The sequence below is a fragment of the Rhineura floridana genome, chromosome 8 (genome assembly GCF_030035675.1).
Source record: "Rhineura floridana isolate rRhiFlo1 chromosome 8, rRhiFlo1.hap2, whole genome shotgun sequence".
Taxonomy (NCBI): Eukaryota; Metazoa; Chordata; class Lepidosauria; order Squamata; family Rhineuridae; genus Rhineura; species Rhineura floridana.
Genome location: NC_084487.1, coordinates 65571240 through 65595705, shown reverse-complemented (window position 1 = coordinate 65595705; position 24466 = coordinate 65571240). Strand labels below are relative to the sequence as shown.

At 39.9% G+C, this 24466-nt stretch overlaps 1 protein-coding gene across 1 annotated transcript in view; it reads left to right on the top strand.

Annotated features, from left to right (window-relative positions):
• OTOGL (otogelin like) overlaps positions 1–24466 on the top strand; it is a 123347-nt gene that overhangs the window by 61155 nt on the left and 37726 nt on the right. Inside the window, exons 21-32 of the mRNA XM_061639651.1 lie at positions 346–502; positions 3788–3814; positions 6193–6360; positions 7246–7524; positions 9054–9171; positions 11026–11105; positions 12552–15229; positions 17124–17301; positions 19135–19277; positions 20640–20732; positions 21542–21731; positions 23106–23320. Of these exons, the coding sequence (XP_061495635.1) occupies positions 346–502; positions 3788–3814; positions 6193–6360; positions 7246–7524; positions 9054–9171; positions 11026–11105; positions 12552–15229; positions 17124–17301; positions 19135–19277; positions 20640–20732; positions 21542–21731; positions 23106–23320 (4326 nt within the window). The remainder of the gene's footprint in view (positions 1–345; positions 503–3787; positions 3815–6192; positions 6361–7245; positions 7525–9053; positions 9172–11025; positions 11106–12551; positions 15230–17123; positions 17302–19134; positions 19278–20639; positions 20733–21541; positions 21732–23105; positions 23321–24466) is intronic.

Genomic DNA, 24466 nt, shown 5'->3' with positions numbered 1-24466 from the left:
CCTCTTCCTGATGCATTTAAATCAGTGTTTGCAAGTTGTTTTTATATCTTTAGCCATTTGTCCCTCAAATGACTTCTTTGCTTCCTTTTGGAATGACTCCCATTTTTAAAAGAATCCTTCTTGCCCTTTATGATGCCTCTTAACTATGCTAGTGTCCTTTTGAACATGTCTGGAGCCTTTCTAATTGGTGGCATATTTTTTATCTGCCCCTCTTTTAATAATGGTTTTAAATAATGCCAAAACGTCTTAAAGGACTTTGACTCTTGACTACAAATTCATTTTAATGAATTGACTCATTTCCTTGCCCCTCCCCCCTGACATTTGATTTTCCTCCTTATTTTTCAGATTGATGTGACATCATTTGTCAAAAACTGCCATACAGATACATGCAATTGTAATCTTGGTGGAGACTGTGAATGTCTGTGCACAAGTATTGCAGCTTATGCTCACAAATGCTGCCAGCAGGGTGCAGTAATTCATTGGCGATCTCCATCTCTCTGTCGTATGTATGCTATTCATTATGCCATGAAGCATCATCTCTGGAAAGAATGCAGATTATTCCATATTATGTTGTTTGAGTTCTAATGAATCACAATTATTGAAAACGGTTTACCATGTTAGTACTAATAAGTAGTAGCATGATACCAAAAATTATTACGAAGAAGTAATTCTGATCTATATTTTTGCATATTGACTTCAACTACCCAGACATAGTCTGGCCCCATATGTGTTCCAGTCATGACAAAGAAGCAAAATTTCTAGATATTCTAAATAACTATTCCCTAGACCAGTTGGTCATGGAACCGACCAGAGGGACAGCAACCCTGGACTTAATCCTCAGTGGGGACCGGGACCTGGTGCAAGATGTAAGTGTTGTTGAACCGATTGGGAGCAGTGACCATAGTGCTATTAAATTAAACATACATGTAAATGGCCAATTGCCAAGAAAATCCAACACGGTCACATTTGACTTCAAAAGAGGAAACTTCACAAAAATGAGGGGATTGGTAAAAAGAAAGCTGAAAAACAAAGTCCAGAGGGTCACATCACTCGAAAATGCTTGGAAGTTGTTTAAAAACACCATATTAGAAGCTCAACTGGAGTGCATACCGCAGATCAGAAAAGGTACCGTCAGGGCCAAGAAGATGCCAGCATAGTTAACGAGCAAAGTCAAGGAAGCTCTTAGAGGCAAAAAGTCTTCCTTCAGAAAATGGAAGTCTTGTCCGAATGAAGAAAATAACAAAGAACACAAAGTCTGGCCAAAGAAATGCAAGAAGACAATAAGGGATGCTAAAAAAGAATTTGAGGAATACATTGCTAAGAACATAAAAACCAACAACAAAAACTTCTATAAATACATTCAAAGCAGGAGACCATCTAGGGAGGCGATTGGACCCTTGGATGATAAGGGAGTCAAAGGTGTACTAAAGGACGATAAGGAGATTGCAGAGAAGCTAAATGAATTCTTTGCATCTGTCTTCACAGTGGAAGATATAGGGCAAATCCCTGAACCTGAACTAACATTTGCAGGAAGGGATTCTGAGGAACTGAGACAAATAGTGGTAACGAGAGAGGAAGTTCTAGGCTTAATGGACAATATGAAAACTGACAAATCACCAGGCCTGGATGGCATCCACCCGAGAGTTCTCAAAGAACTCAAATGTGAAATTGCTGATCTGCTAACTAAAATATGTGACTTGTCCCTTGGGTCCTCCTCCATGCCTGAGGACTGGAAAGTGGCAAATGTAACGCCAATCTTCAAAAAGGGATCCAGAGGGGATCCCGGAAATTACAGGTCAGTTAGCTTAACTTCTGTCCCTGGAAAACTGGTAGAAAGTATTCTTAAAGCTAGATTAACTAAGCACATAGAAGAACAAGCCTTGCTGAAGCAGAGCCAGCATGGGTTCTGCAAGGGAAAGTCCTGTCTCAGTAACCTATTAGAATTCTTTGAGAGTGTCAACAAGCATATAGATAGAGGTGATCCAGTGGACATAGTGTACTTAGACTTTCAAAAAGCGTTTGACAAGGTACCTCACCAAAGACTTCTGAGGAAGCTTAGCAGTCATGGAATAAGAGGAGAGGTCCTCTTGTGGATAAGAAATTGGTTAAGAAGCAGAAAGCAGAGAGTAGGAATAAATGGACAATTCTCCCAATGGAGGGCTGTAGAAAGTGGAGTCCCTCAAGGATCAGTATTGGGACCTGTACTTTTCAACTTGTTCATTAATGACCTAGAATTAGGAGTGAGCAGTGAAGTGGCCACGTTTGCTGATGACATTAAATCATTCAAGGTTGTTAAAACTAAAAGGGATTGCGAAGAGCTCCAAAAAGACCTCTCCAAACTGAGTGAATGGGCAGAAAAATGGCAAATGCAATTCAATATAAACAAGTGTAAAATTATGCATATTGGAGCAAAAAATCTGAATTTCATATATACGCTCATGGGGTCTGAACTGGCGGTGACCGACCAGGAGAGAGACCTCGGGGTTGTAGTGGACAGCATGATGAAAATGTCGACCCAGTGTGCGGCAGCTGTGAAAAAGGCAAATTCCATGCTAGGAATAATTAGGAAAGGTATTGAAAATAAAACAGCCGATATCATCATGCCGTTGTATAAATCTATGGTGCGGCCGTATTTGGAATACTGTGTACAGTTCTGGTCGCCTCATCTCAAAAAGGATATTATAGAGTTGGAAAAGGTTCAGAAGAGGGCAACCAGAATGATCAAGGGGATGGAGCGACTCCCTTACGAGGAAAGGTTGCATTTGGGGCTTTTTAGTTGAGAGAAAAGGCGGGTCAGAGGACACATGATAGAAGTGTATAAAATTATGCATGGCATTGAGAAAGTGGATAGAGAAAAGTTCTTCTCCCTCTGTCATAATACTAGAACTCGTGGACATTCAAAGAAGCTGAATGTTGGAAGATTCAGGACAGACAAAAGGAAGTACTTCTTTACTCAGCGCATAGTTAAACTATGGAATTTGCTCCCACAAGATGCAGTAATGGCCACCAGCTTGGATGGCTTTAAAAGAAGATTAGACCAATTCATGGAGGACAGGGCTATCAATGGCTACTAGCCATGATGGCTGTGCTCTGCCACCCTAGTCAGAGGCAGCATGCTTCTGAAAACCAGTCGCCGGAAGCCTCAGGAGGGGAGAGTGTTCTTGCACTCGGGTCCTGCTTGCAGGCTTCCCCCAGGCACCTGGTTGGCCACTGTGAGAACAGGATGCTGGACTAGCTGGGCCACTGGCCTGATCCAGCAGGCTCTTCTCATGTTCTTATGTTCTTATGACATTATGTTAAAGGTTGTACCTTTTACAGCCATGGATACTATACTCAGAGCCATGAAATCAATTTACTTACTCTGAGTAGGACAGTTGGATATTGGTTATATAATCAGAGAGACTTTATGTATGCATTATCTGTATTTATTTACATTTTGGTATTCTTAAACTGTCCATTTATTAGATTGGCGGCTGTAAAAAAATAAGTGAATGTAACAGATTTAGAAAGGGTTTTTGTTTCTTTTTATTCTACAATGCAGAAAGAAGCTGCCATTAAGGTTAGATCTTCAAAAGAGTGACACTAAATCAATATACACATTTCTTTACAAATAATGAAATCCAGGGAAAATGCAGGTCCTAGTTAAAAGAATGGATTTTGGTCGGTTTTGTGAATCAGAATTTAGAACCAGACTATGACCTTGTGTCTGTTATTCACAATAATGTATTCTCTAATTATTTCCTGAGTTGTGTGTATTATTAAACAGTGTACTTTTTTATTCTTTCAGCTTATGACTGTGATTATTATAACCAAGGTATGTAGCACTTTGGTGGACTTTAAAAGTAAATAATAGTAATGCACTAGATGCACAGAGTCTCCTACACTGTTGTTGTTGAAGTGGTAGTTAGAAAGCTGCCTTCTACTGAGTCAGACCATTGGTCCATCTAGCTCAGTATTGTCTACACTGACTGGCAGCAGCTCTCCAGGTTTTCAGGCAGAGAGTCTCTCCCAGCCCTACTTGGAGATGCCGGGGTTTGAACCGACTCCTACTGCATGCAAGGCAGATGCTTACCACTGAGCTACGGCCCTTCCCCACTATTGTAGCCGTAGTTGTTGTAGTTCCCAATATTTATAAACCATACATGGTCACAAAGAGCTTTATACAACAATCAGTGCAGCAATCCATTTATCAAAATAATACATCATGTAAAAAAACACAAGGTAAAAAACATGTTAAATAAAAAGACACAACACCACACCAACCGCATATTTTTCTGAACCAGAGCAGGCTAACCAAATCTACCATAAGGCCGGGTAAACAGAAATACCTTGAGCTGGTGACAGAAGTTCATAAAAGGAAGCCCTCTGTGCCTCCAGGGGAAGGGTGTTCTACATTTGGGGTGAAACCACTGAGAAGGCCCTATCCCAGATCCCCACATAGCGAGCAATACTCACTGGAAGAAACAGTGAGAAACCCCCCCCCCTTGCTGACCTTAAAGCCCAGGCAGGTCAATACAGGAAAGGCTACTTATGTCCCAGTGTGTCCCTACAGTAGAAGCAGACTGGCAAATTACTTAAAATAGATTTAAAATTAAACAACTATGTACATTATCAGGCCCTGTGTTGGGCATAGTAGCACCTTTCTGAGCATATTGTGTGTGTGTGTGGGGGGGAAATAGGAGAGTTCCTCACCCTGCCCCAATTGCTTTATTTCCAGAATATTTATCAATAGAGATATGTTCAGGGTTAGCTGCAGTCTAAGATAGGGCACTAGACAATTCTAATAGTCTAACTAGTCTAATAGTCATGTGGTCTAATGTTTTGAAACTGTTCAGAAGGCAGATCAAGTATCAACCTCAATAGTTGAAACAGAAACTTTCCAAATATTAACAAGTGAATGCAGAGGGATCAAACACTCAGTACAGTGAAGGGAGAGTTGTTACTCTCAGGAAGAAAGCAGCGAGTGAGTTTTAGCAGGTACGCACAGGGGGATTGTTTGGAGTCCTTGCCTAGATAGGATTGCTTGCTGCTTTCGAGGAGAGGGTTGGAGTGACAGGAAGCAGTACAGGTGTATGCTAGGGACACCTGAATTACTTCCACACCAGTCTTTTTTTGGTAGAGCTGCCATTCTTTGCTTGCTCACTTTTTATGGAGTATCCAGACAACGCCATTGTCCGCTCATTGCATTCCAGTGTTTTCTGTGTTGTGCCCCCATGTTCCTCAGTACAATTGCAACACCAGCTTCTGTAGCAGGGAAGGTGAAAGCTGCCCGCCAGACCTCTGTATCTGACCTTGGAACTCTTCCCAGGCCATACAACCCACTGGCCCTGCTTCACACCCCAAGTGTTTGTGCTTGGCTGGAATGTAGCGTTGAACTCAGATGACTCTTGCTTGTCTGGATGGAGGACAGAGAGGGGTGTGTGAGTTTGCAGAAACTAGTCTACAGTACAAAGGCAACATTTACATTTGTTGCACTGCCCACATTTGCCTCTGACCCTGTCCACCACTGGCATGTGGCCCTTGAAAGGTTATTCAGAAGGGAAAGCGGCCCTCGAGCTGAAAAAAATTCTCCACCCCTGCTGTTATAGTGTGGACAGGCAAAGTTCTTTTGAGTCTTTTTAGGGCTCTGTGCCTTTAAAGTCTTTGCCAGTTTTATTGCTTCCTGAGTTGCCCCTTGAACAAACCTCACTGCCCAATGTCAGTTTCTTCTGTGTGTGTGTGACAGAGGCTTTAATGACTGGTTTCCTATCTCTATTTTTCCATGTCACTGTTTTCAAGTGAAACAGTGCTATTTCAAAATGAAAAGAAAACAAAAATGAAAAGATAGCAGTAAATAAAGCCTTCTCCCATGGAACAGAACCTGAAATTGGGACAGTTAAGAGAGGGTATTCAAGGAGCAATTAAGAGGATTTTGATCACTAATCCCCATCTGATCTCATAAGGAAGCAATAAAATGGGCTAAACCTATATGATGGAACAGGTATGGTGAGTAAATATTCTAGAAGGATAATTGGCCATTTGGAAGTGTTGCTGGAGAATATAGTTCCATATAGCAAATGTTTGTGTGGAATCTCTTTTTTATTTCTAGCCGATTGTGCTAAAAATGCTGTGGTGTGACTAGTGGGTTATTTTTTTTGTTCCAGTTGTTTTTCCTACTTTCAGTTAAATTTGATGTTATTTTTCCCCCTCCAGGACTTGGGGAAGGACCATATATTTTTGCCAGCTGTGGTCAGAATGACACTGTTATAGGAGTCAACGTCACCAACAAAAAGATCTTTCCTTTGCCCAGAAACAGTGTCAGTGGAAATGTGTATTTTAATTTTATGTTAACTCCAGGACTTTTCAAAGATAAAACATTATGTGAGTTCTATCTTCAGAATTCAGTGTACTTAAATGTAAAGTTTCAGGAGTTGAATAAAAGTTAACCTTTCTGTACCAGAGAATATTTTTCATCATATTTTCTAAAATTTGAGTAAATCTGTTTGTGGTCGTCCCCAGGACAAGACAAGAAAAGGCAAAGGGAGTTTTCCGTGTGTAGAAAGAGAGAAAATGATTTAGGTGATAACAAAACGTAGGCTGTGAGATGTTTTATCATTAATATTTTTATTTCAATTTTTTTGTTTTACTTTATCTCTGTATAAGTGCATTCTTTCCTTGATTTGGGAGAAATGCATGATCTCAACTTAAAATTAACTGGCAATTTCTCAGCTGTAGTTTTTTTAAGCGGTCCAGAATAAATGACCATATTTATCATTAGACTTTCATTTGTGAATTTCCAGACCAGCTTGCCCAGAAACATTATTCAGATGCACATTATACATTTTGGAAGACCTTACTTCTCATAGATTTCTTGCTTTAGTTCTCTAAGATAAACACCCAGGATAAACAACGGACTCTTGTCAAAATCAAAGGCTCAGGCTATGATCCTTTGCACACTTTCTTGGGAACAATCCTATATATGTCTACTCAAAAGTAAGCACCACTGAGTTCAGTAGGACTTACTGAAGTAGACACATGTATAGGATTGCACTGTATATCACTTGAAGTTCAGCAATGGCTAGTTTAGGCATTGAATAGGAATAATCACTATGAAAAGAAGCCATTTTAATATATTGTTAGCAGAATTTTAATATAAAGTTGCCAGGACTAGTTTGCCATTAAACAGATTTTTAGCATACCATATGTAACATTTAGTTTTTGTGGTGAAATCTTACTATATATTACAGTCGATTTAATTTGTTGCAGCTCCATCTCTGGTTTCACTTGAGTCTGCTGAAAGGCCAAATTACTTTCTGTATGTCCATGATGATGAAGGTGTTTCCTTAGAACAATGGGATGCAAGTTCAGCGTTTCATAGAAGAGCAACTTTTTTCCATCACCAAGGTCTTTGGATCCCAGGCTACAGTGCATTTGAATTGCATAGCAAGAAAGGTTTCTTTATTATACTCAGCACATCTGCTGTGAAAGTATCCAAATTTGATGACTCTGAAGAATTCAAACGTTCAAGCAGTTTCAGAATAGAGGGTGAGTTGTACAGCATCCTAGAAGTGATGTGTAGAGCACGCTGCAAATAACCCACGTCTCACATTATAGTAACAGCTATTACTTTACAACTAGGGATGGACAGACCAGTCAAGTTCTGGTCCACATGTTTTTATGGGTTCATTCATTCCATCTTGTTTCTGTATCAATCTGTGGGATTTTTTTTAAGCATGAAAATGGACTTTATTTTTGTATACATTTTATCAAATATGCATTTTAAAACACATTTTGGTACCTTTTCTGGGCTGAGAATTAAACTGCAAAATTCAAAGATGTGCAAAAACTGAAGGATAACTGCATTCCAATCCACAAATGAGTCTAAGAAGTGCAAATCAGGTTGCACTGAATGTGGACTGAAAGAAATCTTTATGCATCCCTGTTTGCAGCTGCCCATTTAAACATTAGGATAATCCTGTTCCACCCTAGGAGATCTCAAGACAGTTTAGATTTATACACATTTGCTGTGAAAATTTCATCTCCCCTCATCCCCTCTTCACTGTCCTTGCTGGCCTTTGTGTCTGTACTGATTTTATGTTTCTACTTTTGTTTCTACTTTATGTTTCTACCTCTGCTTTCACGCTACTGTTTAAGCGTCTACTTTTAATTAGTATATTTACTATTTTTATACTCTTCATGTACGTTGACTTAAGTGTTTTTACCTAGAAAGATAACTTACATATTTTATAATTACATAAATATATATATGAGCGTCAGGGTTGCCCTCTTAAAAAAAAAGGGTTGCCCTCTTTGCCCTGGCGGCACAAAAGCTCCGGGCTAAGCGGGTAGCAGAGATGGCAAGCAACTGCCTGCTAGAGCAAGACAGCACTTACCCGGCGATTGTCAAAAGATAAACAACATATATATAGCCTGTTGTCTGGCTATCCATGGGCTAGTGGGACCCTGATGAATGATTTCTACGTATTTTATGTATTACAGGTGTTATATGAGCGTCATATTTTTGTTTTGCTGCATGCATACCATAATTTATTTCCCTATTTGTATCTCATCTTTCAGGTTACAAATCCTTCCAAGGTGACTTACAAGTAACAAAGAAACATTAATAAAAATACCGTACTAAAATATAATAGTTCATTGAAATTCTTCCCACAGGGCAATTTGGGGTAGAAGGCCCTGCCAGAGAGGGAGGGTAAAGTTGGACAGTCTCTGAGGTGGACTTTGCCTGCCTCCTGAAATCCAATTGCCTAATTTCCCCGATATGTATTTCTTCAGTGTACAAATGGTAAAGAAGAAGAAGAAGAAAAAGACAAAGAGCCGCCTCACATGATATGCAACAGAAACAGGTGCATACTATTATAACAGGTATCTGTTTCTGGCATATCACTTAGCGCAGACATAAGGCTGTCTCTGGGGAAAAATGATATGCCAATAGGGTGAAGGAATTGGGGACATGTACTCCCTTGTCCTCTGTAGAAGGGATTTCCCTTTTCTTATTGGTTGTTAGAGATAGATATCACCCATTTGCAAAGTCTGGTGCTTTTGTTGTTTCTTAGAACTCCGTACGGCTGTACCTTATAGGAGGATGTGTGAATGGAGATACGAACCTTGTACAAGTCCTTGTGTTAAAACATGTAGTGATCCTGAAGGAGTGGCATGTAAATTTCTTCCACCGTAAGTACAATGAATCTTTAGTGTCATAATTAATGTAGTAAGTGTTGAATATTATTTTCCACTGTGTTGCTACATTCACATGTTTTGCCAAACCATGGTTTAGCAGGAGTGCATAAGCTTCAGTGAGCTTTGGGCTCATATGCTCCACTTCATCCATGTAGCCAGGAGGAAACATTCAGAAACTTTTGCTTCCACTTTCCAAACAACAACAGAATTGTGCTTTATATGAACTATGGTTAGTTTTAACAAGGCAGTTTTTTAACCCATGGCTTGAAATTGTCTTGTTTGAAAGTAACCATAGCGTTAACAATAATCTGTTGCACCAGATAACATGAAAAACAAAAGTTCTCCCAGCTGAATGGGAGGGGGAACTGTGTAAGCATGAAGTTTGCTGCAGCTCATGCACATCACATTAAACCATGGTTTAGTGTGATGTGCAAATACAACCTATATGTCTAGGTATTTGTATGGTAAGTTTTAATGTCATATTTTGTAAGTTAGCTTTTACTTGATTTTTTTTACTGCAGTCTAGAACTTCTAAAGAGGCAATCTAAGTGGATCCTGTTGTGTAGAGTAGGGGTGGCTGACCTGTGGCCCGAGATGTTGTTGAAGTCCAGTTCCCATCTCTCCCAGCCAAACTGACCAATGGTTAAAGATGATGGGAGTTGCAGTCTAACAACAACTGAAGGGCCACAGGTTAACCACCAGTGGTGTAGAATATGTTTATTGCAGGAGTGGGCAGAAGATAGAAGGAAATCTACTAGTAAATCTCTGGATGATTTGGAGTAGATAAACAAGGGTTTCTTGTTCCTCAACAAAAAGGCTTCCAAAATTAGGCTGCTAAAATGAGAAAGCCAGGGGGCATTAGGAATTGGCTTTGTGTGAAAGGACTGGGAACTCAGTTCTAAGACTTGAAGATAAATTCCCGAGCTGCGCTTAGGTGTACCTTGCTTCTAAATTCTATATTTATGTTCAGCCACAAGTTTGGACTTGGCTCTGGTTAATGGACCTTGGGGTTTTAGTAAAAAGCAAAGTAGATCCTCAGGCCAGAAGTCAGCCTACCCCTGCCATAGTGGATCAGACAGTTCTCCCTGCAGGCTTCCGGTATGTGAACTACCTCCCCTGTTCTTCTCATCACATGGAAAGTATTGAGCACACTAGTAACCAGATCAAAGAGTTTCCATTAGCTATACCTGGAATGACCTGCCAATCAATTGTGAAATCTCTCTGAAGCAGATTTTTTTTAAAAAAACACACACTCAAGCAGCTCCCACCAGGTTTTACAGTAAAAGGGGGTGGGGTTTGACTAGCATCATGTGTTCCCGTTTTCAGAAGAGAGATGTGAAGACACACTGGAACCAGTAGAACAGTAAGTGTGTTTCTAGCTAGAGATATCACACACTGTTTGAATGTGGGGAATTTTTGGCAATAGAAGACAGACTCTGTTGAAGAGGGATTATCAACACTTTCTGTGTGCAGGGACATAAAGTTCCATATTCAGAAAAATATCTCTTTTCTGAGTAGCATCCATAGGGTGAATTATCATTTGAAGAAGCCTTGAGTGATGCTTACATTAGAAACTTGCTTATACTTACCACCAGTGTGTTGTTCGAGGTTCTTAACAGAGTTTACAAATGATATTTCCATTGTCATGAGCAAAAGGATGCTTTGTTAAGAGATGAAATGTAGAATTCAAGTATCAAAACAGACTAGTTTGCAGCCATTTCTACCTTGCATCAAATATTTTGAATTATGTGTAATAGACAACCATGCAAACTTTAAGCCCCTTGCCTTTTTAAAGAGACTACAAAATAATTACTCTGTTTCATTTTTTCTTGAACCTTTGATTTGTAGGGTTGAAGGATGCTTACCATACTGTCCTAAAGACATGATTCTTGATGAAATCACACTTAAATGTGTTTATCCAGAAGACTGTAAGTGTCCCTGTACATTTTTCCTGGATTGTTGGATTAATATAGTTATGTATTGGTTATCACAAATATAATCCAACATAAAACATAAAAACATTGGTTTCGTTTCATAAAATATAGGGTTGTCATCAACTAAGTCCTTCTCTGAGTAGACACACTGAAATTAATAAGCCTGTTAGTCACGTCTATTAACTTCAAGGGGTCTACTCTGTGTAGGACTAGCAACGAATACCACCCAATGTCTTTGCATCAAGATTTTAAAAGCCGCTGTATTTTAAAGTATAATTTACCTAGTGCAGTCTAGATTATTATGTTGTGCAAACAACTTTATTAATAGATTTCTAATAATTAAATAATAAAGTATACTAATAGCTAACTCAACTCCAGTGCCATTCCTTATGTAGCCAAAATAGCATCATTCATGAAGAGGAATATATCAGCATGCTTGGGGAAACCCCTAGGCTTGCAGAAGTACCCAAAAATATTTTTAGGAAAAAAAATCTTAAAGGGGCAAAAATCCCTCAAACGGCCCAATGTGAACTAATCATGTTTGATGGGCGTGGAATGCTGACTGTATGTTGGGAGGGAGAAAATGGAAAACTGAGGGGAATAGATTAAAGTGCCCTGGAAGAAGGCATGGCTGATTGGCTAGAATATTGAACAGGAACACTCGACTACTCTGGCTATATTTCGTTGCAGGTCCCACTTGTTTTTATTGATTTATTTTTGAGGAAGCAATCCTATGCAGCATTGTCTCGGGAATGGGACTCCTAAGTAAATATGCATAGGATTGGACTGTTAACTGTAAAAGTGAAAAGTCACATATGTGAACAACTCAAGAAAGCCAGGTTGTTATATATATTTATTTGGTTGTACAGTTTTCAAAATATCTATGAAATGTTTTGCTCTCAGACCAAACTATGGGACAACTTTCTATATAGACCTTATTGCTTGTACAGTAATTTTCTCAAGCAAAGCAGCACAAGTTAGCATTGTTGTTGTGATCACAGTAATTTAGAGACATTTCCTTACAAGAAACATTGGGATGGGAGTTTAGAGATGATCCTTGAAGAATGGGGTGGAAGGGTTGAGCCTGAGTGGCAGAAGGAACTCCTGGAGAAGTTGTTGTAGTAACTGCTACTTAATAAAACCACCGTGTTAACTGCTGGTTCCATATATTGAACCCAGACATATTACAATTGCTATTCATTCAGACCTTGCAAGGGCAGTGTATGTGCAGAAGCAGGCTTTCACTCATGCATCCCCTGAGGAGTGGGAACTGTGAGCATAAAAAAGGTGCTGATTTCCCAGTTCCTAACACTGATTTCTGCATCCAGTACTAGGGTGAGGCACATAGTCCTGACTTGGAGAAGCTGAACCTTGATTTCTTCCCCCTTCTCTTCCTTTTCCTTACTATGGAATAATATTGAGGCATCCTCTTTTTTACAGGCATACTTGTGAAACCTACAGAATCTTTACCTGAAGCCAAGCCGTCAAGCACAAGGCCCTCAGCATTAAGCTCCCATACAGTGGACACGACAGAAGCATTTTCTCGTATACCTTCTGTGTTCGTCTCTGAAGGGGATGAGTCAACATATATGAATCTAACAACTGAAACAGCAACTGAGAGAGTAGCAACATTAAGAGGACAAACTACAGAGAAAATATTTACAGATCTTTATTCGGTAACAACATCCCATGCAAGCATATATTTATCTGATACGTTACCAGTTTCAGAGCACCCTTCTGAAGACAGCTCTGACACTACACCCCCACCTGTGCTACTTGGATCGATATTCCCAACAGCTTTCCCAACTGCTAAAGAAGCCACAGTAGTTGCAGTAAAAGTGACAACCTATACAACAAGTCCTACTCTCTTTATGTCATTGCCCACGACGACAACAACTGTACCATCACCGACTGCTTTTCCTTTAATAACCACATCAACTATACCATTAAGATCTGCAGCCTCCCCTGCCACATTACCTACATTACCTGTGGGACAAGATTTTGCCTCTACTAAAACACCCACAAGCATCCTATTGACTAGAAGCCCTTACACAAGCCATTCCAAGGTGTCAGAAGCAGCAGCAACAAGACAATCTCTATTAACTGAAAGAGCTTCGCTTTCAGGTTCTACGTTATTTACAGGTTCACCATTAACACAAACATTTACTGTGACTTCAAGAACTAGGTCTACTGTGACTGAACCACTCATTCATTTGACTTATCTGCCCTCACTTATAACACCTGTGTCTCAAATTCCCTTATTGATGTCTAGATTTACTGCATTTTCTTCAACCCCGCCTTATAGCATTTCAGCTTCAGACTCAATGACAATCCAACCTGACTCAGAAATGTTATCTTCAGCTCTGCTGCCTACATCTCTATCATCATCAAAAGCACTTCTAACACCTTCTGAGCATATTGCTCCCGTAACCACAAAGCATGTTTCTGCTGTTACACCATCTTCAGTTGCTGCACAAAGTCCGACAACCATATGGTCTTCACTGAGTCCCAAAGTGACACACACAATGTCTACATTAGTGTCTCCTCCAGTTACATCACAAAGACCCAAAGCAACTGGGGAAGTTACAATCATCTCAAAGAGCTTTCATATAGGACCTTCCACAGCTTCTGTTCAAGGTTTTTCTCAAACCTCCCAATCACTTGTATCAAGTAGAATTTCAACAGAAAGTAAACATGCATTGCACAATGGTTCATCTCCAGAGCCAGCTGTTTTTGTAAGTCCATTAGAATTTGTTGGTACTGACGCTTTGCCTAGTAGAACCTCAGTGTTACCTACAAAATTTTTATATGATACGGCACAAACAACTTCCAAAACGAGTGTGCACTCAGTTGGCTCATACGCAGAATTAAAAACTGATTCTACTGTTAAAACTGCAGATAGTTTTACCACTTCTGTAGAGTTTTCAGGACCTTTATCTGTTTCAACAAGTCCTTCCACATTACTTAAAGAGTTATCAAAAACAAAAACTACTCAGATCTCTGCCTCAGCATCTCATTCTGAAAGCTCATTTGTGATTCCCACAATTCGCATCACTTCTGCTGTGATACCAGCTAGCCCTCACATACAAATACCAATTGTATCACTTGGGGAACATGCTACCTCAACAAGTCCAGGTTCTTATCCTGCAGCTTCCCCTTCAGCTACTCCTTTGTTAACTTTACATACAAGTATTTCTATAATAAATACTACGTCTTTACCTCCTCTGGGAGTCTCTGATACGCCTATGGTATCTTTAGGAACAAGAAGTTCCTCTTTGACTTCTTCAGTGTACAGTAGACCATTATCTTCATTGCCAAGTGCAATCAGTACTCAGTCTGCAAAGCCAGCATTTACTATGGGTACTCTTCAGAATATGACATCAGCCCCAGCAAATGTCACTGAAAAGTACACCCTTAGACCCTCAGTAAGTTTACTAGTTTCCTCTGCTAGCACAAGAGTTCCTAGCAAAACTGACCTAGTTACTGAACTCTATCCTATCAGCTTTGAACGTTACACAGCTACTACTTCATTCCCAATTCCTACTATCTCCCAAACACTTATGTATACTCCAGACTTTACTTTATTTACACCCAAACCTTCCACAGAAACCTTCAGAACTATACCCATTAAAACAGATGAAGTGACAACCTCAGGTTGGATAGAGGTGGGAGCAAAACAGACTACAGTACTTCAAAATGCAACTGTATATGCCTTAGAAAGTAATCAAACCTCAGAAATACAAGGAAAAGTCACTATGTATGCAAGCACTACAGAGTCTTCCCTGCTTTCCACTCAGATGACAATGGCTATCAGTGAAGGCCGCACAGCTTCAGCAAAGCCAGTTTCTCTCTCTGATGATGTGACATTATCTGGTTGGTCTAGAGTTCCTCCACCAAAATCAATTAGGCCATACTACAGTGTGACTGAACCAGAACAAGTGAGAATCACCAGCTTGCAGAATGTCACAATAAGAGATTCAAGTCACTTCACAGCAGAGCCACTGAGAACCCAAACTTCACAGGCTGAAATGGAAATGATGACTACAGAGAGTGCAGAATATGCTTCCTTTGGCACCATGATACATACATTAATGTCTGCAACACCCCCAGAATGCACGGTGAGGACATTTTTGCCCACTTTGCTTTACTTATTATACTAAAATTTTACTAGAAAATTCATTCTATTGTTTTATACATTTCCTTTTATCTGATAACTTTTATGCTTTATTAAATATCTCTTTTAAAAATCTTCATTTTCTATTTATCCTGCTTCAAAGGCCAGCTCTTCATAAAGATAACTGCAGATCTATACTCTTTGGGCTTATCCACATGGGAGCCTAACTTCATACTAAAGAAGCTGCTTTTACTTTCCCCCATCTTCTAGTTGTTTGGTCCACCCTATTGGAGCGGCGAGTTTGGAGAGGGCTAGGCGTGGGGTGAACCGGAGAATTTAGAAGTTTATACTGAAGAACGGATGGGGCTACATTCCGCATCCAAGGATTGGTGTGGATTATCCTCATCTCTTTAGGGAGGATGGTGTTCACCTTTCTGAACTTGGGTGTGACATGTTCCTGGAGGATTTACATAAGGGGTTGGCGGAGTTGTTGAGGTTTGTGGGGCGAGGTGTATAAACATGAGCTATAAACCTCTTGTGGCATTGAGTTCAGGCAGGTGAGGAATTTGGTGGAGGGAGAGGTAGGCATTCTGAGGCATTATTGGGTAAGGACTCCCCTCAGGAATCTTGCAGGACTCCAGTCTGCAGATAACTGGCGGGTGCTCCTGTGGATTGTCATGTGCATTGGGGTGAGCGTGTGTACAGCGGGGCCAGAATGCCCATGGCAAGCCACTCCTAAGGTTCACTGGGCAAGGAGGGAGTCTTGGCCCATAACCTTGCAATAGACCCCACAGCTATCAGCTGGGATACATGCCCAGGAGACTGGGGGGATTCTATCCCCACCAGAATAGCGCAATTCCTCACCTGCCCGTGGGTTATAAGCAGTTATTAATTCTGATTGGATATGTTTGAATTCTGATTTGGATTATGTTATATTTATTAAATATAACATTTAAACCAATGCCAAGTCTCATGAGTCTTCTTTGGTGGGTGTGGGGGCAAGCTGCTTTTACTATCGCAATAGCTTTTCAAGGTCCACACTTCTTCCTCAATTGTAGCTTCCAATCCCCTGTTTTCCTTTCACAGAAGTAGGTGTTCCTCTGGAAGGGTTTAGTATCACTGTTTCCTTGTGGCCCAACCCCCAATTTTACATGTTTACTCCCTCTGGAGTATCAATATTGTTAATGGAGAAGGGGAGGTTTTTTTTGTCAGTTTCATTGTTTCTTGTCAATTGCACGCCTCTCAGGGCTGAGCCTTGGGGTGCAATTGACATGAAACTATATAAAACTGATTAGAGGGGTTAGTGAGTGAAAGGCAAAGTAGACAGCGGCTGTGCGGGTGGCAGAGAGAGAGGGAGCGGGCAACGGGGCATAAGAGAGCCCACCCACTAAAAAAATTGAAGCAAAGCGCCTACATGGAGGAGCGTAGCAAAGCTGAGATAGTTTTTCCTTTCCTTTTCACATTATAACTGAATTGGGTTGATATGGATTTAAAGGGGAAAACTGAGTTATAGTTTCTGCTTGACTCCAAGTCACGTGGATCATGCCAATTACAAAGGGATGCAAGTAGCACCAGACACACACTAAATCACCATGTGGATGAGCCCTTAGTGTATATTTCCTTCATATCTAATCATTCACAGAGGTCCAATTTTCTTTCTTTTTTTCCTTCCTTTTTTAAGCCACCTGCTTAAACTCAATCGTGTTTCTGATTGGCAGAAATTCATTAGGCAGCTGTTTACAAACATATCCATTTGGACCACAGCACTCGCAGGCTTGGCTGATGCATTTTTTATATCTAAAAGGTGTCTTTCTTGTATGGTAGTGGTGAATCTTTGTTCATGAAATAAAATCATGTCTAATGTTAATGATTCCATTTTTTTCATTATCATGGAACAGCCAAGGTATCTTGATCCAGTAGACAGATGTAGTCAGTATGTGTGCATTAATATGGGATGGATGCTGTACAACCTCTCAAAGAACTGCCATAAGAATGTGGAGAAGCCAGACTGTGGTTTTCGGGGGATGCCACTTCAAGTTAACACTGACAGCTGCTGCCCAGAATGGGAATGTCCTTGTAAGTTTTTGCGTGGATTATATTATATGTTTTAAGCATGAATTCCTGAAAATTATAATTTCTATTAACAAAATTACAGGCAGTTGATTATAATGCAGGAACTTTACGAAGCTCATAGAATCAGGATGAGTGATGATTAAAGACACATACCTATCCAGAATAGTTGATTGGAAACAAAATAGTAACCCTAGTCAAAGTTTGTAGTAGTAAGATCAAGCCTTTGCTTGCTTACTTTAACCATGGTTTGTTCAACAAGCCATTCTGTCTCACAGATGAGCAAACAAGCTTTCTTTGTTTTCCAGCTGCTCTTGCCTCATAACTTTGTAACTTGGGAAGTGTCTGGAGTGGAGTGACCAAACAGACAATGATTAAAGCAAGGCTGTTGCATTTGGACATAACATCAAACCATAGTTAAAACAATCCTTGGTTTGTTAGCCAACAACAAATTGTAGCTTCACATTGTGATTTGTTGGCAGAAAACTCACCGTGTTTTAATCAGCTGGGTTTGCACACTCAAACAAACCATAATTAGATAAAAGAAGTGATGGCTTAATGTTATGTGCGTTGGAAGTATTACATTATGATGTACTACACACAAACCATGGAAGAGTCTCTGGCCACTTTATATCTGTGATCACAACCTGCAATAAGCCCTCATTCATATTGCATCACTGCCAGGTCTTTCAAATGGTGTACTTCCCTCCCTTCTATTAGGGAACATGTAACACATGGTTTCCTTGTTGACTGCATGGAGGCCCTGCTCCTGCCATTTCCAACCCCTCTCCTCTTTTTCCAAGGGAGAGAAGTTACCCAAAAGAGGCCTCTGTGTCATTGGGCACTGGTGTGGTGGCCCTGGTTCATGTGTTTTGTGAAGTGTGTAGTGAAAGGAAGAGAAAGGTGGTTGCCCCTCAGTCATACAAACACCTGCTACAGATATTAATGTATGAAATAGTGAACCAAAGTCTATCTTATTTTTTTAGATAAAATCAAGTACATTTATTGAGAATAAAGTAAAATTGGGCAGTATTACATTTGATGAGACCTTTGTGGAGAACTAGTGCTGCATCTGCTTGCTTCTCAAGCACTTAATGGTGAATTCCATTTCCTTTTAAGCCTTGATCTAAGGGCTGCATGTTACAAAATCAGTTGCATGTAATCACTGTAGATCTTGTAGCTTCTGAGAGTGCTATATCACTAGTCTTTTTTTCCTCCTTGTGCTATGAGAACCCAGGACCAATTACATCACTCTGCAGTGTGTACATTTGTCAAGGATGGAGAACCTCTGGCCCTCCAAATATGGCTGGACTACACCTCCCATCATCCCTGACCATTGATCATGCTCTCTGGGGCTCATAGGAGTTGAAGTCCAACAATATCTGGATTATTCTCATCCCTGACATATGGTAAACAAAAATGAACAGAGTGCTTTCTTGTTACATGATATGCTCTATTGCTGCATAGGTATGTGCCTACTAAGTTCATAATATATGAAGTAGTCCTAAGAAATGATCTAAGGCTGTATTTCTATGCAAGCTTACTTGGCAGGAAGCCCCATTTAAGTCAATGTGGCTTAACTTCAGAGTAAACATGTGTAGGGTTGTACTCTTAATACAACTATGTGTGTTACTGTTGAACAATGATTTTTATTATTTTTCTGTTTAATGAACTTCCTGCACAGTTCAGTATGTGATGTAATCACCTCTAGCAAAATTAGCCTTTTCTTGCTTTTTTAAAGGAGCAAAAGTCCTGAAATGCTGTGTTTTTTCAAAAAAAGAAAAGAAAAAATAAATGCTGTGTTGAGCGTTGATCTTATTAATTGTCCTTCTTTCCTAGGTCAATGTTCTGTCCTGTCTGAACTGAGTATCATTACATTTGATGGAAATAATGTAGCACTGTATAAAGTAGCTTCCTATATTTTAGTCAAACTACCTACGGAAATTATTGTGGCTCATATTGAAAAATGTCCCACTAATCAGGTAGGAGCCTTGTGTAGTACTATGTAACATTGAATGTGTTTGATTTCTTAAAAAATATTTACAGTGCTTTTAAAAGGAAACTCATATTTCTGTACAGGGAGCTCACGCACTGCAGTTGATCGCTGTCAGGTGGAGGGCAGTGGCTGGACCTCCCCGCACTACTGCGGATCGCTGTCAGCTGGAGCACGGGGAGCTCGTGCTCTACAGCTGATCGCTGTCAACTGAAGTGCAGTGGTTGGAGCTCCCCATTCTACAGATGATCACTGTCAGCTGGAGCACGGGGAGCTCTTGCGGTACAGCTGATCGCTGTCAGCTAGGGTGTGGGGAGCTCTTGTGCTACAGCTGATCGCTGTCAGCTGGAGTGCGGCGGCTGGAGCTCCCCGTGCTATAGCTGATCATGCACTACAGTAGTGCGCGATCAGCTGTAGCGCGCGGAGGTCGTGCGCTACAGCTGGTCGCTGTAAGCTGGAGCGCGGAGAGCTCACACACTACAGCTGATTGCTGTCAGCTGGAGCGTGGCGGCTGGAATACAGTAGGGTCCCACTTTCCAGCGGTTTTCACTTTTTGGCGGAGGCCTAGAACGTAACCTGCCGTATGAGTGGGGCCCTACTGTATTTGCAAACAAATATTTTCTCTAGCAACAGATAATAATAATGATCTCAGTTATGTATTATAATTTGATAATATTTGTGTGAGTGATTCTGGCTGGATTCTCCCTAGAACAATTAGCAGAATATTAAGCATTAAAAGTACTATTTTCTGCACATCAGACCTTTGTTGTTGTTGTTATGTTCCTTCAAGTCGATTACGACTTATGGTGACCCTATGAATCAGTGACCTCCAAGAGCATCCGTCATTAACCACCCTGTTCAGATCTTGTAAGTTCAGGTCTGTGGCTTCCTTTATGGAATCAATCCATCTCTTGTTTGGTCTTCCTCTTTTTCTACTCCCTTCTGTTTTTCCCAGCATTATTGTCTTTTCTAGTGAATATCAGACCTACACAGAGGTAATTGTCAGTATGTTCAGTAGGATGTCTTCTAAAGAAAGTCTGTATTGAATTGCAATATTTATTTACATTTAGGCAACTTTTAACTTTTTTAAAAAATATACAAGATATTTGATATTGAATTATAGCAAGAATTGTTTATAGTAATGCTGGAATTATGCCACTTTATGCAACGGTGATGCTAATCCATTTTTAAAACTCTTTCAGAGTGCCAATTCAATAAGAAGACTAGTGAGTATTTTTATTAGTATTTTTCTAAGTATGAGTTTAATACTTATGTGAGCATATACTACAATTAGTGCCATTGTTTATTTTACTTCAAAAAACATGTATTTCCATGTGTTTTCTATTTCAAGGTTTCACCTGGAAGTGCTTCAGGCCTTTGTTTTAAGAAACTTAATGTAACAACACCTTCATATACAGTGCTTATCAATCGTTTAGCAAGAAGGGTGAGTTGAGAATTTTTAAGCTGTAGGATTCTTCTGCTAAATATGCAATTGAGGAAATAGTCCAGTTTCTATTCGAGGATGCATCAGACTTGCTTTAATTATTTTTTAAAAATTACTTGGATTTCCATAGGACTCAGAGACAAGGAAACCAAGCAACTATGATCTTTCTATTTTGAAGAGATCTTCCATGTACTGTATATAGCACAGGGCTCTGCGGCTTTCATTTCTGAACCTCTTAGTCTCAATGGATGTATGTTGATTATTCTTAGAAGTGCTGCAGCTACGAATACTAACTACATTTCATTGGACTTTTTTTTTAATAAAAAAAACAACAGACCCTGAAATAATACCCTTCACTATGAATAATTTAATGTATTTTAAAACTTGCAAAGACATTGGCTTTTCCTCTCTCAGAGGACCAGATTAGGCAACATGTGGAAGACCTCCACAGTCTGCACAAAATTTTCTTTCCCTTAATAGGGTATAAAAGGTAAAACTAGAAGAGACTAAACATGTTGTTTAAAATGTGCTTTGACTAGCCACATCTATTTATTTACAAAAAGTAGGGGGTGGATGGGTCCAGATTGGGACAATGGGTTTTTTTTAACCATGATACACATAGTTTTTTCACCATCCTCTGAAGCTGCTACATGCCCCAATGTTAATGTTTTAAAAATTACATAGCTCCAATTTCCTCCTCTCCTAAAGTCTCACAAAGATGCTAAGTGCTCCTAAGGAGCAACACTGCCACATGATGTTCTCACAAGCATTATTTTATTACTGTACTTTTCATTACTGCAATTTTTTAGGTAGTTGTGGATTCAGTGATCCAGCCCTTGCCTTTTTCAAAACATGGCTTATGTATTCAAGATACTGGTGCTATGTATGTGATCAATACACCAGCTGGCATCAACATTAAGTGGGCTCATGTTACAGGCATTATTGATATCCAGTATGGCTTCCATTCTAATACATCTTCCAAGACTGAAGGACTTTGTGGTGAGAATATGATTTCTTTAAATAAAAGAAGTTGCACTGTTGTGTAGTTAGTGAAGGACTTAATTGCAACTCTCTGCCAGGGGATCACTGGTTCACAACAGGGTATGTTTACATTAATGATGGTTTAGAAAATTGGCTTTAGCAGTTGATGAGGATTTATTCTAGATTGTATCATTCCACACTTTGAGATTAGGTTTTATGCCTGCACTCAGCAGTTTCCTTGTTGCATGCGAATACTCAGAGATCTAGGTTGTGTCAGGTATTTGTGTAGAAAAATAGATCTATCAACCACTCTCATTGATTGTTACTTTCTTATTCCAAAACAAGATGCATTGGGCAAATATTGCTAGACATAATCAGAAATGCTGATCATGGTATTGGTGAAAGAGAACTCCTGGAACACCCAAGAGGATTTTTTACAAGAATTGGTTTTCACCATTCTGTTTTGCATGCTTTGGGTATCTTTAAAAAGTGTTTAAAAGTATGGGGAGATTATTGTAATTTTATATTAGCAACCATAAGAAAACTTCAAAACATTTAATTCAAGATAAATAAGAACAAACTAAGAATAATTTGGTCAGTGACATCTCATTGAGAGTATTTTCTTTAGTTAGTTATTTATTACATTTATACCCCGCCTTTCTTTTCATGATATAAACCCAAGGCGGCTTTTACATATGGTTCCCAGGCAGTCTCCCATCCAGGCACTGACCAGACCTGACCCTGCTTAGCTTCAGCAGGGAGCTGGCCTCATGTGCCTTCAGACCATAGCCTGGGACTTACTGGGAGAATATCCAGTTTTTCTATGCTTTAAATCAGTCTTTTTTTGTGAATAGGAGTGCATCAAGAGTACATAAAACTATACTTTTCAGTATTGAACAGAAGTCCCGAGTCAGATCATTGGCCCATCAAGCCCGGTAGTGTCATCTCTGACTAGCAGCAGCTCTCCAAGGTGTCAGGCTGAGGTCTTTGCTGATTGCTAGAACAGGAATAAAAGAATGCAGTCTTAAGAAAGTTTACCTAAAGTTAAATTGAAGACATAGTATTACCTTTGTAGAAGGTCCTACCTGACGCAATCCAGCAATGTTAAAGAACAGCAATCCAGCAATGTTCTAGAACAGACTAATATTCTAGAATTAAACCTTTGGGAGGTGCAGTGGGGAGTAGCATTTTATTTTTCATGGTATATGCATCTGAGAAAAAGGCTAATGTACACCCTTAAACCCACTGTGTTCCTTTTCCAGCTACAGGTATACAAAAGGTTAATAAAAAAGAGAAAGAAGAGTTTGTTGGTTAAGCAGTAGTTTTGCAGGATAAACTGAAACCTTGGCTTTTCTTTCTAACATACTGAATTTTCTATGCTCATTTGTTAAGGTGTCTGCAACGGTGATCCAGCTGATGACCTGAAAATGCAAAATAGAACCATCATTACAAATATGGAAGAAATTGAGGCTTTTATTAAGAGCTGGGAAATCGAGAAATCTGTTGATGTAACAACAAGGAGACCTGTAAGAAACTGTACAGAAGATAACTGTACATATTGTATGGAACTCCTACACAGATGGGTTTTTGCCCCCTGTCACAAAAAAGTAAGTACAAAGGAGTAAGCAGTCTATCTAGAACAGTGGTTCCCAATGTTTTTCACCCCATGGACCACCTGAAAATTGCTGTGGGTCTTGGCAGACCACTTAATGATTTTTCTGCCTGTTATAGCAATTGTAACATGCTGTGCTAGGCGCTGTTTGATTTTTAATTGTATTTTTATTGCTGCTTTTATTTTTTCTATATTGTATTTTATTGTACTACAATTTGAATTCCATAGAATAAAATAAAAATGTAAGAAATAAAAGAAGCAATAAAATACAGTTAAACATCACTATGAATATTTAATGTGATGGATGTGCCATCTCCTACCTTCAACCACAAATCCACAGACACACAAAGTTCGTGGACCAGCAGTGGTCTACGGATCACAGTTGGGGAACCCCTGATCTAGAAGATCAAATCAGCAGCTCAGAGCACACTAATATAAGATAAAGTATATAAATTAAAATTGTATGCATAAGAACATAAGAAGAGCCTGCTGGATCAGGCCAGTGGCCCATCTAGTCCAGCATCCTGTTCTCACAGTGGCCAACCAGGTGCCTGGGGGAAGCCCGCAAGCAGGACCCAAGTGCAAGAACACTCTCCCCTCCTGAGGCTTCCGGCAACTGGTTTTCAGAAGCATGCTGCCTCTGACTAGGGTGGCAGAGCACAGCCATCACGGGTAGTAGCCATTGATAGCCCTGTCCTCCATGAATTGGTCTAATCTTCTTTTAAAGCCGTCCAAGCTGGTGGCCATTACTGCATCTTGTGGGAACAAATTCCATAGTTTAACTATGCGCTGAGTAAAGAAGTACTTCCTTTTGTCTGTCCTGAATCTTCCAACATTCAGCTTCTTTGAATGTCCACGAGTTCTAGTATTATGAGAGAGGGAGAAGAACTTTTCTCTATCCACTTTTTCAATGCCATGCATAATTTTATACACTTCTATCATGTCTCCTCTGACCCGCCTTTTCTCTCAACTAAAAAGCCCCAAATGCTGCAACCTTTCCTCGTAAGGGAGTCGCTCCATCCCCTTGATCATTCTGGTTGCCCTCTTCTGAACCTTTTCCAACTCTATAATATCCTTTTTGAGATGAGGCGACCAGAACTGTACACAGTATTCCAAATGCGGCCGCACCATAGATTTATAC